General features: G+C 36.1%; 1 protein-coding gene across 1 annotated transcript in view; it reads right to left on the bottom strand.

Annotated features, from left to right (window-relative positions):
- LOC125164473 (transmembrane protease serine 11F) overlaps window positions 1-20940 on the bottom strand; it is a 71759-nt gene that overhangs the window by 31999 nt on the left and 18820 nt on the right. The window contains exon 2 of the mRNA XM_047857229.1: window positions 6769-6920. Within this exon, the coding sequence (XP_047713185.1) occupies window positions 6769-6920 (152 nt within the window). The remainder of the gene's footprint in view (window positions 1-6768; window positions 6921-20940) is intronic.

Raw genomic sequence — 20940 nt, 5'->3', positions numbered from 1 at the left:
ACATCTTCTAACTTTCTTTCTACCTGGCCACTCCTTCTCAGTTACCTTGGAGAGCTCTTTATTTTTACTTCTATCCTTAGCCACTTAGCATTTTATCCTTGTCCTGGTTATGTTAATGTTAGTTAACTCCTTCTGGGTGATCCTAATGGTGATGGCCTCAAACATCAAGTATTTGTTGATGTTGAAAGATCAACTGGGGGACATTTACACTTGCAAGGGTTTATTTGAGCAAAGGGCAATTCCAGTTGGGCAGCATCAAACCAAGTGATTAAGATCCCTCCACTGACAGAAGTGAAGGGAAATCTGTATAGACAGGATGTAAAAGAAAAGCAAGGAAATCATTTGATTGCCTGTAGCTTAAGCAGTTGCCTTATAAAGGAAAGCCTACTGAGCTGTTTGTGATAGTTGTTCTTAAGTTTCATTTTCTGAGATTTGAGTGCACTGACTCTGGTTTAGGTTTAGGTTTCCTTACGTAGGCTACCAAGGCATTAGAGCCACCTTAGTCCAATGACTTCCCTGTTTAATTATTTTAACAATTGATGACCCCTAAATTTTTATCTTCAAGCAAGATCTTTGTCATGAATTTCAATTCTCTATCAAATAAGGAGACTATTTGTTGGACATCAAATAGGCACCTTAAAAATAATATTTCCAAATGGAAATAATCATTTACTTCTTCCTGTACCCAAGCCTGCCCCACCTCCTACATTTTCTATCTTCATTAACAGCTCCATCATCCACAGTCACCCCAAACTTAGCTTCATCCTCATTTCCAACATCCAGTCTTTCCATCTTTAAGTTTTATGTATTGAATCTATTAATATATCTCAAATCCTTTCTCCCACCCAGAGAAGCTACATCCTTAATTCAGGTCCTCATCAACCACCTAGCTAGTATCTATCCAAAACAAAATGACTTTTTTATTAAAAAAGAAGTTGCCCATCTAGATTGTCTATCTTAAATGCTATCATCACAATGATATCATTACAACCAGACTAGAAATCTTAGACATTAAAAATCTTGATTTCTTTCTAATTAATCAGCAAGTTCTGACAATGTTATCTAAATTTTAAAAATCTATCTTCTATTCACATGTTGTACTGCTACTAGTGCTGTAGTTTATTCCCTTATTATTTATTGTCTAGAAAATGTAACAGCTGGGGCACCTGGGTGGCTTGGTCAGTTAAGCTTCTGACTTCGGTTCAGATCATGATCTCCTGGTTTGTGGGTTTGAGCCCCATGTCAGGCTCTGTGCTGACAGCTCAGAACCTGGAGCCTGCTTTGGATTCTGTGACTCCCTCTCTCTCTGCCCCTCCCCTGCTCATGCTCTGTTTCCCTCTGTCTCTCAAAAAATGAATAAAAATGTAAAAAAAAAAAAAAGAAAGAAAGAAAATGTAATAGCATACTAATACCCTGCCTCAAGTTCTGTTTTTCTCAAATCTATTCCCCACATAGTAATCTTAAAATTGAAAATTTGACAAGATGACTTCCCCAATTAAAATGTTTCCACTTTTCTCCGTTTCTTATGGGAAGGTGTCTTAACTCTACTATGATCTCCAAAAGTTTTCCTTGACCTAGATCCTACCTGTGCCTTTGAGCATATTCTTTGCAACATTCCCCTTAGGATTTATGTTGAAACTACAGCAAACTGGTTGCATTTGTCTACATTTACCATGCTGGGTATTTGTTTCCCCCTAAGATTTTGCTTCTGTAAACCCTTTGCTTGAAATGCCATTCCAAAGGCATTTCCATGCATAAATTCTACTCATGACATTACTTCCAAATGGGGAAAATGTCTGGAATATTCAGCCTTAGTTAGATAAGGACTTCACAATTGTGCCACTATAACCATCCTGTGAAGAGCTCTATTTGGTACTTGCCACAATATCATAATAACCTATAGATTTTAGTCCACTGTAATGTCAAGTCTTTGAGCAAAGTATTGTACCATTTTTGCATTTGAAGAGGAAGTACCATTTTAGGTAATATGAGTAAAAAGAACAATACCTTAAGCTTTTTACAAGTCAAGGAAAAATAATTATTTCAATAGTCAATATTTCTTAAGTATATAATAGATCAGACTCTGTGCTAAGCATTCTAACTTTTAATTTAATTTATTTTTTAAATTTTCAGACTATAAGTGCTTTATTAGAAACTCTGAAATGAACAGAAGTATATAAAAAAGAGTAAAAGTAATCTATAACCCTAATATCTAGAAGGAACTAATATTATTATTTTGACTTATGTTTCTTTTTCTAAAAATATTGTTTTCATTGACTGCAACTTAGTGAATTAGGAAAGTACCCTGCCAAAATGACCCAGCTAGTATATGATGGGCCTGAGATTAAAACCAAGGTTTTAATTTGACTCCAAATCCCATGGGAGTATATATTCCCCACATTCCTAGAACTGGAGCCAGTCTTGTAGAATGGGAAGACAAATGATGCTGTTTCAATCCAGACTTAACTAAGAACACTTAGGTTTTCAAGAAGTCAAAATATTAAAAATAGCTTTAGAGGAGTGCCTGGGTAGTTCAGTCGATTAAACATCTGACTCTTGATTTGGGTTCAGGTCATGATCTCACGGTTGTAAGATTGAGCCCTATATCAGGCTCCTCACTGGATGGGGAACCTCCCTTTCTCTCTGTCCCTCCCCTGCTTGTGCATGTGCACATGCAAGCAGTCTCTCTTTTTCCCCTCTCTCTAAAAAACAAACAAACAAAAAAATAGAAAATTGAGTTTCTGGATTTTTTGAAAATATAATTCTAAAGGCAATTCTTCAAAATATTTCATGGAATTCTTTATAAAAGATATGTTTTTACCCTATAAGAAAAGATATAAGTAATTCTAAATAATTCTGAAAAAATTAATCTGGATAATGAAACTATTTGTTGAAAAATATAATTTACTATATAATTCTAGGTACCTAAAAAAAAGACAACTTGAAAACTCAGTGTTTGAATTTTTCTTGTTAATATTTCATGTGAATGGTGGTGGTGATGATTTTATTAATATTAAATTATCCTCACACAATTATGAAGCTATCATTATATTTTTGGTATTTTTCACTGATATTTGATATTTGTCATTGGTTGAAGATATTTGCAACATATTCAATAGATCATGGATATATATATCCAGAATATAGAAAGAACTACACAAATCAATTAAGGACTTCAATAAAAAATGAGAAAAAGATTTGAACAGGCATTTTACAAAAAGAGAAATCTAAATTATAAGTTAATACATGGATAAGTGCCCGGTGTTATTGGCAGTCATCGGGCAGATACAAATTAAAATTATAGTATGTAATAAGTCAGATACAAATTAAAATTACGGGGGCACCTGGGTGGCTCAGTCAGTTAAGCATCCGACTTCGGCTCAGGTCATGATCTCTTGGTTTGTGAATTTGAGCCCTGCGTCGGGCTCTGTGCTGACAGCTCAGAGCCTGGAGCCTGCTTCGGATTCTGTCTCCTTCTCTCTCTGCCCCTCCCCCACTTGTGCTCTGTCTCTCTTGATCAAAAATAAATAAATGTATAAAATTGAAAAAATTTTAAATTACAATAACACTACAATCTATACCAAATTAGCAAATATATAAAGTATGGCAATAGCAAATGCTGGTGAAAATATGGAATGCAGTGGGAGCTCCCATACAGGACTGATAGAAAACAGCTTGGTTTTATCCATAAAGTTCAAAAAGCATATGCCAGTGATGCAGCAACTCTACATCTGTTTATGTTCCCTTGATAAACTTCTCATATGTGTACCAATACATATGCATAAGAAGGTTCATAGCTGTATTGCTTTAATGTCTAAAACGTGGAACTACCCAAATGTCCATGAACATTAGAATAGATGAGTATGGCATGTGTAAGACAACAGAATATTAGTCAATATTGAAAATAAATAGACTAAAGCTAACTACAAAGTGGATGACACTTATAACAATATTGAGTAGCAACAAGGCTCAAAAGTATGTATAATTTACTATTCAATTATGACTTCATTTTTAAATATTTAATTTACCTTCATTTAAATAAAAAGGGAGGATCTAAATCGAAATCTCAAGGAAAAATAAGAATCCAACATTTCATCAGTCTTTTTATCATGATGAGTAACAAAAAGGTAGCTACATTAATTCTGTTAGGCACTTAATATTTAATTAATAACACAGAAATTTTCCTTTAAAGGGATACCCAAGAATTTATGGAGTTGTAAATATAAAACCTGAGAAAGAGGAAAAGTGGCTCCTGACATCTAGGAACTGGCCTGATACTATCGCCTGGGCCCTGGTATTCTGTTACAATTTTGTAGAACATCAACATTAGACAAGGCCACTCTGTGACAATATAGGTGATGACAAAAATGAGATCATCTATAGATATATCTGAGCTCAGACAAAAACACTGTTCAAACAAATAATCAAACAAGGCAGAACATTCCCTTATTCTGGCTATTATAAATGAGTGCTCTTTCTCCAACAGTTAACAGCGTTAGCCCCACTTCATTGCTGTTGTCGTTCAGGTAAGATTTATCAAGATACCAAATCACAGCATTATTCCAGCTCTCTGACAGCATCCAATGAAAGATGCATCCTACTTCCTTGAACCCTCCCCAAATCATTTAATACACCGTTTCCAACAATCTCTGACTGCCTCATGGTCCCCCATGGTGTATGTTCTCCTCTGCTACAAGAATAAACCTACCTTGTTCAAATGCAACTGTAATTTTGGCGATATTTAGTTGGAGGGCACTGACAAACCATTCATATTCTACAAGTCACTGAATTATTTTATAATCCTTATTTGAAAATTTCCCATATGTTAGGGAGTAGATAATTCATCAGAATGATAATACAGTGAAAGCTAATCATTCATAATTATTGAGATCCCTAGGATAAAAATAGCTTCCTCAAATATACTTCAATCCTAGTGATGTAAATTTTATCAAGTATGCTAAAATCCTTACTTCTGTTTTGATTATTTCATATATTTCATTTTTATTTTCCTGCCTTTTAGATCCATTTGTTTTCACTCTTTAAAATTATTATTTTTTAGATACTTTTTCTTCTTGGTGTTATCCTGGTCACTATACTGTGATTTCATTTCATTTTTATTTCTTTATGCTATAAAAATATGTGTATTACTTTTTTGAAATGTGTCTATCATCTTATCTTTTGAAATGTATATGTTATTACCTCTATCTTATTCCTTGGATTCATTAATCCTTTGTCACAGACTATCTTCTCTTTTGTTTTACTAAATTTCCATCTATAATGATGCAGCTTTCAATTAACTGCAGGGAAGTTCCATGTAATAGATTTCTGAAATTCTTGAGTATTAACCCCTGTATTAGTTTCCTGTCGCTGCTGTCACAAATAACCACAAATTCGGAGGCTTAAAACAACACAAATTTATTATTTTACTGTTCTGGAGGTTAAAAGTCTGAAGTGAGTTTTATAGGACTACAGTCAAGTCCTGTTTTCAGGGCTGGTTCCTTCTGGAGGCTGTAAGGGGAGAATCTTTTTCAGCTGCCTTTTTCAGCTTCCAGAGGCTATCCTCATTCCTTGGCTTATGGTTCCATATCACATTATTCCTTTTGCCCCTGCTTCTGTCATCACATAGCCTTCTTCCTTCTTTGACTTGCTTGCCTCCCTTTTATAAAAACCTTGGAGTTACATTTAGGACCCATCTAAAAAATCCAGCATAACTTTCCTTTCTCAGAAACCTTAACTTAATTACATCTGTAAAGTATTTTTTGCCGTATAAGATAACATCCCAGGTTCCAAATATTAAGACATGGGTAACCAAAGTGGGAAGGGAGGCATTATTCAGCCTAGCACAACCTCTATGACATTTTAAAAACACTATCATGCCATTATTTTTATTATCCCTTCATTTTTTTTTTCTTTTTTGAACACCTGCAGTATTGGGGATGGAGGACATTTTACACACAGAACTACTTTACTCCTTTTTGACCTGGGGATATATTAACAAGAAAGACATAATTACAGAGGACAATTTTGTTTACCCTTTTTATTTCATGAAAGTCAAAAAAGGGATATTTTCAATCCCCCAATAAAGTGGGTGGGAAGGTAAACTTAGCATGTTTGACAATATTTCATCGCTTCCTGATCTTTCAAGTGTGACTTTATTGTTGTGAGTCATATGATTCTGGAGAATTTTAGTCAGTGACTCAGTCACATGAGTTTATAAATACACATGCCAAAGTAAAGGTAAATGAATATTGGTTGACTGTCATCTGGTTTAATTAGTATTATCCATTTTTGCACATCATGCAAAATTGAGTTTTCCTTTCTTCCTCCAGTCATGAAACAATCTCTTTTTCCTTCAAAGATAATGTTTGATTTTTAGCCCATTAAAGATTCTTTTTTAGGTAACTTTTCTCTTATCATCTTTGCTTGGGGAACTCATTAATATATTGTTTTTGAAAAACAAAAACATATTAAACTCAGCACATGATGTGATTTGTATCTATTCTAAAGATTAAGCTTTCATTCTTCTTTCTCATTTTAAAACTATTGCTTTTAGATGTCTATCCATGTGATAAGGTATATTGCAAGCTTCACTGGCTGGAAATATGTAACCCTGAACTCAATAATGGAACAAACAATAACTTAACATCAATAAGAAATTAGTAATTAAAATTTTAATATCATGCAAATAGCATTTTTTATACAACAGAGAATTTCAAGATATTAAGTCATAGAGCACTTAGGCAATAAAAATGTGACCTGGATACTTACCCTCAACAACAAAATGAGTAACAATACCAATTGCAATTCCTATGATTGCTACAATTGCCAATGTGAAAAGAGCTAGACGTATAGGATCCCAAAATTGTTGTCTTCTTTGATATTCAACTTGTGGGTAATCAACTTCTGAAAGCTCAACTGGTCTGTGAAAACAGAAAGAAACAGTGAAACAATTTAAAAAGTCATTATGGGGGCGCCTGGGTGGCGCAGTCGGTTAAGCGTCCGACTTCAGCCAGGTCACGATCTCGCGGTCCGGGAGTTCGAGCCCCGCATCGGGCTCTGGACTGATGGCTCAGAGCCTGGAGCCTGCTTCCGATTCTGTGTCTCCCTCTCTCTCTGCCCCTCCCCCGTTCATGCTCTGTCTCTCTCTGTCCCAAAAATAAAATAAATAAACGTTGAAAAAAAAATTAAAAAAAAAATAAAAAGTCATTATGGTTCTACTTTATGTCCATTTGTTATGTTCCTCTAAGAAAATCCTTTATACTGCTAAATAATAGGATACTTGGATCTTGAAAAGAACACAAGGCTTTAATTTGCATACCCTCTCCCAACACCCGAATCACAGCATAAATTTTGGTTAAAGTTCTACCAATGTTGTCATTCAAGTGAGAATATTTTCTCACTGCATTTTGTCTGACATATTGGCAATTTGAAATTTGAATGGGGAAGTGCAAAGACTCACTTAATAAAAAGATATTTTATAAATAACATTTCAACAATTTAATAAAAAGTTTCTAGCAACAGTTATATAATAACCTCATCAGTTCTGCTTGATTAAAAGTAAAAAAATAATATGAATACTTTTTAATGATTTGTTTTAAAAGTGGCAACACTGCTTTAAAAGACCTGATCATGGTTCTTTGAATATCATTAGCACCTCCCAATGAAATCACCAATTGTGACTTCTTCTTGATAAGATTCCAGTTCCCAGGAAGAATGTTTATTTCCACTTGACTTTTACCTGTCTCTACTCATGCACTATTTCCCCACTCAAAATATCTTTTTTTTTTTTTTTTTTTTTAATTTTTTTTTTTTTTTCAACGTTTATTTATTTTTGGGACAGAAAGAGACAGAGCATGAACGGGGGAGGGGCAGAGAGAGAGGGAGACACAGAATCGGAAACAGGCTCCAGGCTCTGAGCCATCAGCACAGAGCCCGACGCGGGGCTCGAACTCACGGACCGCGAGATCGTGACCTGGCTGAAGTCGGACGCTTAACCGACTGCGCCACCCAGGCGCCCCCCCACTCAAAATATCTTAAGCCATTGAAATTATCTTTCTCTAACTTGAAAGTTGGCATTTATTTATTTTCCAAATCCCTGAATAGCATTCAAAGTTTAATATCTTGCAAGTGAGATATTTTTATAAGTTTTTATATATTTTTAAAATTGTTTAATGTTTATTTATTTTTGAGAGTGCTGTCAGCACAGAGCCTGACGTGGGGCTCAAAACCACAGACCCTGATATCATGACCTGAGCTGAAGTCAGACACTTAACCAGCTGAGGCACCCAGGTGCCCCATGTTTTTATATTTTTAAGTTTATCTAACAATATTTATTACAAACTTTATTCATTAAATGAGATATAGAAAGTTCTTAGAATAGTACCTACCACATTACAAAAATGTTTCAGAAACAGTTCTAGATCCCTAGAGATATGAAGATTTTAAGATACACTCTTTGCCTTTAGGACGTTCACTCTTTAAAAGAGGATACCAATGTGGAAACAAGTAATTAATATATAGCATGAAATGTACCAAAATAAAACTTTGTGCAAGAAGAGAAAACAATTAACTTTTTGGAGGACTGTGTCAGGAGATTTTATCAAGAAGGTGACACGATTAAATTTTGAGTGTGAATAGGGATATGTTCTGAAACCCCCAGTGGATGACTGGAATTGTGAATAGTATCAAACCCTATGTTTTTCCCTATACATACATAAGTATGATAAAGTTTAATTTATAAATAAGGCATAGTAGGAGATTGACAGCAATCTCTGATAATAAAATAGAGTGATTGTAACAAGCTATTGTAATAAAAGTTATGCAAATGTGGTCTCTCTTTCAAAATATCTTACTGTACTGTGCTCACCCTTCTTGTGATGATGTGAGATTAATGACATAAGCATTGGGACTAGCATTAGGCTACTGACTTTCTAAGAAGTCAGAAGGAGGATTATCTGCTTTAGGTTGACCACAGGTAACTGAAATCACAGAAAGTGAAGTCTCAAATAAGCAAGGGGTGGGGGGTGATGGTACTGATGTAATTAGTACTGGGATTGAAAATATATACGTGCTTTTGTCCTCAAAGAACTTATTATGGTCTCCAAAGTATGTTCATCGTTGCATGTTTTCTCAGCACTGCTGTACTAGAAAGAGGATATGCTAAGGCTGGTGGGCTGATCAGCTCAGGAGGAGTCCCGTAACCCAAAGTAAAAAGTTTGAAATTGACTCTGCTGAAGATGGGGAGCCAAAAAAAGTTTTAATCAGACTGAGAATTTAAGATAATCACAGGATGGGGATTAGAGCAAGAGTGCAGAGAGAAAGACTAGTTTAAAGGTTATTTTGAAGGTCCCGGAGAAAGATGTTGAGGACCTGAGCCAAGGCTGGAGCAGTGGCATGGAGAGGAGGAGATGGATTTAGTCAATTCTTGACTTTTGCTGGCTGATTGCTTAGCTGTGGGATAAGCCATTAATTAATGGCTCCCTTGTTTTAGTGTTTAGGTAAATGATTGTGTCTCCTGGCAAGATGAGAAAGATTAAAGGAAGAGACAGTGATTTCAATTGAGACATCAATGTTGTTAGTAATGAACAATGTGCTGTCCTTACACTTGGTTCTGAGCCAAATGGAAAGTCCTTATTTTATGCCCTTTTCTCTTTGACTCATTTTATTTTAGTTGTGTCGCTGATACCTGTTTGCATGCCTCTAATAAAAGCCAATGTTAAAGTTGGCACCACAGACCCAGAATAAAAAAAAATGATTAATATCCCCATGTGCAATACCTTCTTCCTCACCCATAATTGAAGTTTCCATATACAAGATCTTTGACATTAAAAATTCTTGATTATTTATTTTGTGGATATTTTGGTTGCTGCGGTTTTTCTCACTTTCTTTTTTCCTAAGTTTTATCAATTTGCTTTGTTGTACCTGACCCCTTCAAGATGCAAGAAATGGCCAAAAACAAATTCTGTCAAATTTGTGGGAATTATAGCCATATACTAAGCCATGATAACATTGCATCATGGTGAAGAAGATTTTTTGAATCATGGCTGTATTTAATTTTAAAACGAATTTAGTCTAGTCATCAGTTATTCTCAGTCTGATGTAACTGAGATGTTGACTTTTGTCTCACAGAAGTTGAAGTAAGTTTTACCAAATACTCATTTCCATGTTTTGAGGTAGAGCTGGCAGAAACATTATGCAGATACCAGCTACGTACAAAGGAAGTGGTCTTTAGCCTAATTGGGAAAATAAGGTTATAAAACCCAACAAAGCATTCAAAAAAAATTGTAAATTTGTTGGCTAGTCTGTTGTAAAACGTTTGTGCTGGGCATAATAAGCAAAACAAAACACACTCAAGTCTTAAGTATGCAATAACTAGAATTTGGCTATGAAAAGTTAGAAAGATATTTTAAAATACGTAACAGGTTCAAACTTTGAAAAAGATTGTTTTATTTTGATGACATTTCAAATCCCTTTGTATTTTCCTATATGTTTATCCTGATTTGTACATGACAATTATTTCTTTAAATCGGAATATGAGTCTGATGCTAAATGGAACCTTTTAACCTTTTTATTGTATTTATTTCAAAGAGAATTAAGCCTTTGTTCCCTTCATTTTTGAGGAGGAGGGTTGTTTGTTTTGCCTTGTTTTATTTTCTTCATGTTAAAATAAAATTAAAATTAAAATTGGGAAATATCTAAGTGGAGAAGGAAAATACAACTCAAATATATTCCTCCACTGAAGCAAATTTTTTAAAGTTAAATGGAAAATGTTGGTACATGCTCCAAAGGGGTAACTACTTTTTTTATGATGGACATAAACCCAGATAAACTGGGTTTAATCCTGGTTTTGCTCATAATAGCAAGTTAGTTAAATTCTGAAGCTCAGTCTTCTCACCTGTAAAATGAGGAAGCATTTTATGGCTTTGCTAGGATTGAAAACAGTACAAAAAGATCAAGCTTTGAAAACCAGCAAGGTTCGCCTCCACCAGACTCACAGATTTGTAGCAAACTGAGAATAGCTCTTAAAGGTTCCCAGGAACTCACCTGCCCCAGCGCCTAGCTATTTCATTCTTATGATTTAACTCAGGTAGATATAGCTGACTAACTACAGTATCCCAGACCAAAAAGATGTCTGTAAGAAAGTTCAGTCTATGCCTTTCTCTGCAGACAGCCTCACAAATGCTCTGATGAAAAGAGCAAACATAACCTCTCCTCCAAAATGCCATTTGTTTAGATTAGCAATTAAGTTCAGAGTTATGTCCTCTTTTAGAGGCAGGTTCTTTGGTGACAAGTGCTGTAATCATACCTAAATAAATAAGTGAGAAAGCTTGCCTCTCTCAAAAACTCATTGTAATAAGCTCTATGATTACTGTATCAAAGATGGCTGACTGTTGGACATATGATGCTTACCAGAGTTCAGTCATGCACTTTTAGAAAATTTATTTAAGCAATTGAAATTGAGTTGCTTTTCCCCAGTTTCTTTTACAGAACTTTTCTTAAAATGGAGGCATTTATAACAAAATAATTCAGATTCTAACTAGTGTAGTGTAAGTAGAAGTATGCAGAAAGAAGCATATCTTTGTGCATTAAATAGCATGTGTATTTTTCTTCTATGTTAGGCACAATGGGGGAGATTATTGTATGGTTAAGATATCTGTCAGTCCTTCAGATCTCAGTCCCATATATCTTTAGGTTATAGATCTTAATATGAGAATCATTGGAACAAAGCTGTTCAAAATCCATGAAATATGGAAAAATTATAGTATTTTTTACCAGATTCAGGAATAATGAATTAGAAATAAGTCATGAAAATGAAAATAGCCTATTAGTGCCTAAATTACTCTTATTCCAGAATTCTCAAAGTTAATCCATTTGTATCCTTTTAAAGAGTTAGGGGCAGCTGGGTGGCTCAGTAGGTTCAGAGTTAGTCTGATTCTTGATTTCGGCTCAGGTCATGATCTCACAGTCATGAGACTGGGTCCCGTATAAGGCTCCACACTGGCATGGAGCCTACTTAAGATTCTCTCTCTGTCTCTGTCTCTGTCTCTCTCTCTCATTCTCTCTCTCTCTCTCTCTCTCTCTCATTCTCTCTCTCTCTCTTTCTTCCTCTGCCTCCCCCCACTCACACACACACTCTCTATCTCAAAAAAATTAAATAAATAAATAAATAAATAAATAAATAAAAAGAAAAATAAAGAGTTAATTGAAATATATGTAAGCCTATATGGTTCAGGGGGATTATACCAGTCACAGAGGATACTCACATGATAGACATTCCCAAGCTAGAGTAAAACTTTCTTACTCAGCAAACATAACTACTAGATATTATCTAGATGGAATAAAGAGTCAGGTGGCAAAAAGGTTAATTTTTTTTTCAACGTTTCTATTTATTTTTGGGACAGAGAGAGACAGAGCATGAACGGGCGAGGGGCAGAGAGAGAGGGAGACACAGAATCGGAAACAGGCTCCAGGCTCTGAGCCATCAGCCCAGAGCCCGACACCGGGCTCGAACTCACAGACCGCGAGATCGTGACCTGGCTGAAGTCAGACGCTTAACCGACTGCGCCACCCAGGCGCCCCAAAAAGGTTAATTTTTAAATTCATATTTAGGATTTATCTTCTGCCTGTCATTTTGCTTGATAGGACTTAAACCACTAATTTGAGACCCTCAATAGCATGTGTTTTGGTACAGTACCCTGCCTCTTTTTAAACTTTAATCTGTTTTAGTTAATTCAGTTATAAAATTGGGATTTTAGTTAATTCACCATATTTCATTACTGAAATATACTGGCATTGCTTTTCCCATTTCTAGACTTCCTATTATAGTTGTATGTGTGTGCGTGTGTGTGCGTGTATGTGCGTGTGTGTGTGTGTGTGTGTGTGTGTGTTTGATTTTCTAAGTTTATATCACTGGAAAACATTTATGCTATTATTGAATAATTATTTCTTGGTTTAGCATTGGTGTTGGTATTAGTGTTAGCATTGATAGACTAATTCTCAGCTTCTCTGAACTAATTACTAATTATAATCTTTTCAGGTCATATATATATAATAGGCATTTAATAATAACTAATAGAGATATAATTAAAATATCTGTATTATTTATACTATAGTATTTTATTTGTAGATGCTGAGGCAAAGCTTGGTTTGTGCTTTGAAAATGTGGCTATTATCTACTTTCTCTGAACTCCACATAGACTAGAAGTTTTTTCAATACTTTTTTTTTCTCCTATAGTCTTACTATGCGATTATTGAGTTCATGGTAAAAGATCCCAACACTATATTATCACATTACCATAATAATATGACAATTAGTTTATTGATGTGAAATATGTCAAGTGTTTATCTCTAGACAAAGTTCTGCTACTACTGAATTTGGAACCCAGATACATGATTCATGATCTGGCCAGTGGAACCGCTATATGTCCTTTTGTTATACTTAATTCAATTCTATTTAAGAAACTTATTATGTGCCTAATATATTACAGCATATATCCAAGAGGCTTATGGTAGAGTAGAAAGATATAAAATAATAAAATGAATATAGTGTCATAGGAAAAATAATAGATTTACCAAGTACAGTGATAAGTAAACATGGAAGATTGAATAATGAAGGTGTTTGGGAAAGGGATAGAGAGGCATACAGGAAAGACATCTCAGACATGACAATTGAGCAGGACCTTGATGGATCAAAGGAGCTCTCCAGCATGTGATATGGGTTAAATACATCCTGCTCCTGTTTACTCCTTGCTTGCAAGCAGAACAACTTCTCATTATTATAAAAGCACCTTTTTAAACACGAATATGACTACAGACTTTATTTGGAAGTCAAAGAAAACTCACCAATAAATGATATCACTCAAATGAAAATTGATAAAATCAACAAAAGAAAACAGATATAAGGTGATATTTCATTGTAGTTTTGACTTGCATTTCCCTGATAATTAGTGATGTTTAGCATCTTTCATGCGTCTTTGGCAATCTGTATGTCTTTGGAAGAATGTCTATTCAGGTTCTCTGCCCATTTTTTAATCAAATTTTGGGTTTTGTGGTGTTGAGTTGTAGAAATTCTTTATCTATCTTAGATATTAAACTCTTATATATAATTAGTAGATAAGGAAGATATGGGGTGTGTGTGTGTGTGTGTGTGTGTGTGTGTGTGTGTGTAAAATGGAATATTATGCAGCCATTAAAAAGAATGAGGTCGTGCCATTTGTGACAGCATGAATGGAACTAATGGGTATTATGCTGAATGAAATACATCAGACTGAGGAAGACAAATACCATATTATTTCATTCATATGTAGAATCTAAAGAATAAAACAAATGAATAAACAAAGAAACTACAAGCAGAATCAGGCCTATAAATACAGAGAATAAGCTGATGGTTACCACAGGGGAGAAGGGTGGGGGCAAAATGGGTGAGGGTAGTGGGAAATACAGTCTTCCAGTTATGGAATGAAAAAGTCATGGGAATAAAAGGAATATAGGGAATATAGTCAATTATACTGTTGTAATAGTGCTGTATGTGACAGATGGTAGCTACACTTGTGGTGAGCATAGCATGATGTATAGAGAAGTTGAATCACTGTATTACACACCTTAAATTACTGTAACATCGCATGTCAACTATACTTGAGTAAAAAAATTACAATAAATAAATAAATAGATAAATAAATTCAGTCATCTAAGTAGTAACGACACTGATATATTCATGATGAGGCAAAATTTGCTTCAGACTTGATAAGAATTTTAAAGACTAGGAACACAAATCAAGGGACTCTAGCAAGAAATGCCCCTGGTTTTTTTCAAAAGGCGCATGAATTGGGTCTTTTTTTTTTTCATCCAACCTAACAAATTTTCAGTTAATTGGTCTTTTTTTTCACTGTTTCGTTGGTCCTAATTGTTTATATTTAATGTAATTTTTGATATTGTTGAAATAAAATCTGTCATTAGATTAAAAAAAAAAAAACAAAAAAAACAAAAGGCGCATGAAAGCATATTCTAAAAATGTGATGATAATAAGTGACTACAGTAGCATAAAGAGCTAGCAAAGTGATGAGAACCTGGGGGGATTTCAAGTATGAGTTAGTCATAAAATTGACTGGTTTGGCAAGTAATGGAAAAGGGCAAAGTTGCAGACTGGGCAGAAAATGGATAGCAACCTGTTCCTTTATTGTAGTGTGGAATAGTTCTGTACATTGCAGGGAGACAGGTATGTCAATCCTATTAAATCCTATTTACATAATGCAATGTAACATAAAAGCATATAGGACATCCTAGGATATTGCTGATAAGAATTTCATGTGCTTTCCAAAAATGCTTTTAAAAAAATTCTTTTAGACCTATGATTTTTAGATCCAACATGAGATCTGTCCCCCTTACAGCTTATTTTCAAAATCATGATTGCCATCTTCTAAGCACTCAAAGGCCACCTTCTCCCTTGCTATAATATTATCAAGGTCAGCTCCATCTCTGTGAAAGCAGCTACAAGAACAACAATATTTAGTATTTTAATTTAATTCTTACACATATGGGTAACAAGCTATAGTTTTCATGTGTCCCTCAAAAATATATCAGGCTCTTCAAAATCTTTTATTTTCTGGATAACTACAAAATTTGCATTAGAATGATCACAATTCCTGCATGGAAAAGATCTTATGGTTATTATGATTGCCAAGCATACCATTAATATGCTTTGACTTCATCCTGTCAACATATGTTCATTGTCCACTTGTTTCAGGCACTATTTTAGTAGTAGGGATATAGTAGGACTGAAGGTATATTCTTTTCCCTCATGTCTCCTGGTGAGGAAGAAAGGCAGTGAACAACACATAATCTATATATAAATGTAAAATGTCAGGTAAGAGAATAGAGAATGAATGGAGGTGGGTGGGATTAAGGCGATCAGAGGAGACTTCTCTGCAAAGATGACATCCAAGCAGACATGACAAAGTGAAGGATGGAGTCGTGCAGCTGTCTGAGGGGAAAGTACTACAAGCAAAGGGAACAGAGAAGTATGAGTGTCCTGAAGTGGGGGCAGATGTGGTGTGTTGGCCGAAGAGCGAGAAGGTCAATGTGGCCAGTGTGCAGTGAGCAAGCAGAAGAGAAGACGAGGTCAGAGAGAGTCACACAGCAGATCATAACCTAGCAAGCCACCATAAGGACTCCTATATGTTATTCTGAGTGAGAAAGGAAAGCTTTATGGAGTTTTGATTGGTGGAATGTAAGGGTCTTTTCAAAAGGATCACTCTGTAGAGAACACATTGTGGTGGAGGGAGGGGGTAGCGTGAAGGGTAAAAGCAGGAAAACTGATTAGGGGACCACTGCAGAAGTTCAGGCTGGAGACGATGGTGGCTTGGACTAGAATGTGAGCAGTGAGAAGATCAGAATGCATTATTGGATTCAGAATATATTTTGCAGGCCTTGCTGACAGACTTTGTTGATGAATTGATGCAGAATGTGAGAGAAAGAGTTAAGGAGGATTCCAAGGTATTTACCCTAAGCAGGGAAAAGAAACATGTCCAAGGGGGTGAGAACGCTTTTCTCAAATTAATGCTTACATGGAACTCTACCGTAGAACACTGATTTTTTTTTCAACGTTTTTTATTTATTTTTGGGACAGAGAGAGACAGAGCATGAACGGGGGAGGGGCAGAGAGAGAGGGAGACACAGAACCGGAAACAGGCTCCAGGCTCTGAGCCATCAGCCCAGAGCCTGACGCGGGGCTCGAACTCACGGACCGCGAGATCGTGACCTGGCTGAAGTCGGACGCTTAACCGACTGCGCCACCCAGGCACCCCTAGAACACTGATTTAAAACAGAGCTGTTCTGGAACGGAGAGGATATATAGAACTCTACTAGTATGTAATCTCCTCACTGAGACACATTCACAAGAATGAACTGCTGACTTTCACACTGATGTACAAACTCTTTAGCATAATCCTGAAGATGCCCCAAGATGGAGCCCACTGTAGCCTGATCTGTCACACAGCCCCTAATCACCTTCCTCACATTCAATTCGCAGCCTTTATCTGTCGTACACCCAAGGAGAACCTTTTCAAGGGGCACCTCTATAAAGTCTTTTCATCATTGGAAACTCCTGAACTGGAGCCGGCTTTGACCTTTAAGCAATCAGCAGGCAGGTGGTAGACACAGACGTGAGTCCTTTGTTCCCTCTCTGTCCTGGGCCTCAGAAGAGGTAGGAAAAGCTGGGATCTCAAGAGAGAGTCTTGATAAAGGGAACTGCTTCCAATGAAACTGGTTGCAGATACAAATGTATCTGCAAGTATGGGGGTAGGGATATGAAGACCTCTTTCTTGATTTTACCAAAGAACACATATAGTTTCTCAAAATTCATGGTTAAATATAACATTATTAATCCACTTCAATCACCAATGCTAAACTCTCTTTTATTATGTCACCACTATAATGTTTTCCAACCCGTTCTTAAAACCCTTCCTTCCTAATTCTTTGAGGAAGCTCCTTTTACCTTTAAATAACCTTACAATGGTTTAAAGGAATGCATTCCTAAAGTTTACATCTATTACACTAGTTATCTTTCCTTAGGTTCATATAAAATGGATCTAATCCTTCTGCCACATGTAATTTATTCAACAGTTTCTTATTGAGCACCTACTGTTTGTCCAGCACCATTATAAGCACTGGGTATTTGCTGACTAACAAACCTATCCCCATAGTGTCACATAAATTAAAATCGGGTGAGCATGTCAATTTCTTCCACCTGTGGGCCAAACCAAAGGGTTAAAGCTCTTTACTGCCTGGGAAAGACATGTTGAGAAAACACTTCCCAAACAACTTTCAAGAATTAAAGAAAATATTGGGGTGCCTGAGTGGCTCAGTCAGTTAAGCGTCTGCCCACTTCAGCTCAGGTCCTGATCTCACAGCTCATGGGTTCAAGCCCCGCATCAGGCTGTGTGCTGACAGCTCAGAGCCTGGAGCCTGCTTCAGAATCTGGGTCTCTATTTCTCTCTGTCTCTCCCTTGACTGCACTCTGTCTCTGTCTCTCTCTCAAAAATAAATAAACATTAAAAAAAAAGAATTATAAAAATATCAACAGGAACTATATATTAGGTGAATATAAATGATGAAAGCACAGGTCCCAGAGAACTTTGTAAGTATGCTTTTTTTTTTCATTAAGAATTTAAGGCTTTGCCTTTGATTTCAAATCAACCAACTAAATGATGCCTTTCAAAATTAGAAACAGAGCCAAGAGTTTATGTTGAATAAGGTTAGTTTGACTTAGTAACACAAGGGAATGAGAATGAGTTGGCTAAGGGTTTATGCACAAAAGAGAAGTTACTTTGTAATGATTATATAAACATCCTTTAACAGAGTATGACCAATATTATGCAAAACTTTTTGATCACTCTCACATAACTTCCTCATTGGGCATATTTCTGTGTTTCTTCTTAATGCCATTAAAATGTTATAAAGAGACTCTGTACAATTAATTTGAAGTGGATGAAGTGAATCCATCAGATAGCCGGTGCCATCAGAATGAGAATTTAAATATCTGATTATCCTTGGTACTAAAGAAATGTGAATAAACCAGCTTAAGATAAATGATGTACACTCCTCAATGTGCAGCATAATTTATTTGCTAATCAGGTGTTCTCACAGCAGCAGCCTCAAGGGAAAATTCTTTTTATGTCTTACACATGTCTTAACGTATTTGTATTCAACCTGAAGCACAGATACACATTAGATATTCTGTTTGGAAACAATTCTCTCTACTTCTTGCCAAAAAGCCTTCATTTCTGGTAATGCCTGTGATTAGTAATACCTCTTTAATAACATGGGTTAACTGAGGTTAACAACCTCCCCTAAAACACACACGTAGTGATGCACACATGTTAATGGAGAGAAACAGCAACAGAAAACAAATACAATATTCATTTTTTGGGGGGGGGGGTCAAGCTTTTTTTTATGAAATTTATTGTCAAATTGGTTTCCATACAACACCCAGTGCTCATCCCAACAGGTGCCCTCCTCAATGCCCATCACGCACTCTCCCCTCCCTCCCATCTCCCATCAATTTATTGTCAAATTGGTTTCCATACAACACCCAGTGCTCATCCCAACAGGTGCCCTCCTCAATGCCCGTCACCCACTTTCCCCTCCCTCCCATCTCCCATCAACCCTCAGTTTATTCTCAGTTTTTAAGTCTCTTATGATTTGGCTCCCTCCCTCTCTAATTTTTTTTCCTTCCCCTCCCCCATGGTCTTCTGTTAAGTTTCTCAGGACCCACATAAGAGTGAAAATATATGGCATCTGTCTTTCTCTGTATGACTTATTTCACTTAGCATAACACTCTCCAGTTCCATCCACGTTGGTACAAAAGGCCAGATTTCATTCTCATTGCCAAGTAGTATTCTATTGTGTATATAGACCACAATTTCTTTATCCATTCATCAGTTGATGGACATTTAGGCTCTTTCCATAATTTGGCTATCATTGAAAGCACTGCTATAAACATTGGGGTACAAGTGCCCCTATGCATCAGCACTCCTGTATCCCTTGGGTAAATTCCTAGCAGTGCTATTGCTGGGTCATAGGGTAGAACTATTTTTAATCTTTTGAGGAACCTCCACACTGTTTTCCAGAGCGTCTGCACCACTTTGCATTCCCACCAACAGTGCAAGAGGGTTCCCATTTCTCCACATCCTCTCCACCATCTATAGTCTCCTGATTTGTTCATTTTAGCCACTCTGACTGGTGTGAGGTGGTATCTGAGTGTGATTTTGATCTGTATTTCCCTGATGAGGAGTGACATTGAGCATCTTTTCATGTGCCTATTGGCCATCTGGATGTCTTCTTTGGGAAAGTGTCTATTCATGTCTTCTGCCCATTTCTTCACTGGATTATTTGTTTTTTGGTGTGGAGTTTGGTGAGTTATTTATAGATTTTGGATACTAGCCCTTTGTCTGATATGTCATTTGCAAATATCTTTTCCCATTCTGTTGGTTGCCTTTTAGTTTTGTTAAATGTTTCCTTTGCAGTGCAGAATCTTTTTATCTTCATGAGGTCCCAATAGTTGATTTTTGCTTTTAATTCCCTTGCCTTTGGACAGGAAACCATCAAAACCCTAGAGGAGAAAGCAAGAAAAAACCTCTCTCTTACCTCAGCCGCAGCAATTTTTACTTGACACGATATTCATTTTAAATGCAGTTTCAAGTCTGCATTCCATCCACATCCAGATGGCCAACAGACACATGAAAAGATATTCAACATCACTCATCATCAGGGAAATACAAATCAAAACCACAGTGAGGTACCACCTCACACCAGTCAGAGTTGCTAAAATTAACAGCTCAGGAAACAACAGATGCTGGCGAGGATGTGGAGAAACGGGAACACTCTTGCACTGTTGGTGGGAATGCAAACTGGTGCAGCCACTCTGGAAAACAGTGTGGAGGTTCCTCAAAAACTTAAAAATAAAATTATTTTTATAATATAAATTAATATAATATAATATAAATATATTATAATATAATAAATATATATTATTATTAATATAAATAATATAAAATATAAATAATATAATATAATATTTATAGCAGCGCTTTCAACGATAGCCAAATTATGGAAAGAGCCTAAATGTCCATCAACTGATGAATGGATAAAGAAGATGTGGTTTATATATACAATGGAATACTACTTGGCAATGAGAAAGAATGAAATCCTGCCATTTGCAGCAACGTGGATAGAACTGGAAGGTATTATGCTGAGTGAAATCAATCAGTCAGAGAAAGACAGATATCATATGTTTTCACTCATATGTGGAAGTTGAGAAACTTAACAGAAGACCATTGGGGGAAGGGAAGGGGAAAAAATAGTTACAAAGAGAGAGGGAGGCAAACCATAAGAAACTCTTAAATACAGAGAACAAACTTAGGGTTGATGGGAGCACGGGGGAGA

Source organism: Prionailurus viverrinus, chromosome B1 (assembly GCF_022837055.1).
Source record: "Prionailurus viverrinus isolate Anna chromosome B1, UM_Priviv_1.0, whole genome shotgun sequence".
Classification (NCBI taxonomy): domain Eukaryota; kingdom Metazoa; phylum Chordata; class Mammalia; order Carnivora; family Felidae; genus Prionailurus; species Prionailurus viverrinus.
Note: the sequence above shows the minus strand (reverse complement) of the source record. Positions and strands in the feature narration are given on the sequence as shown.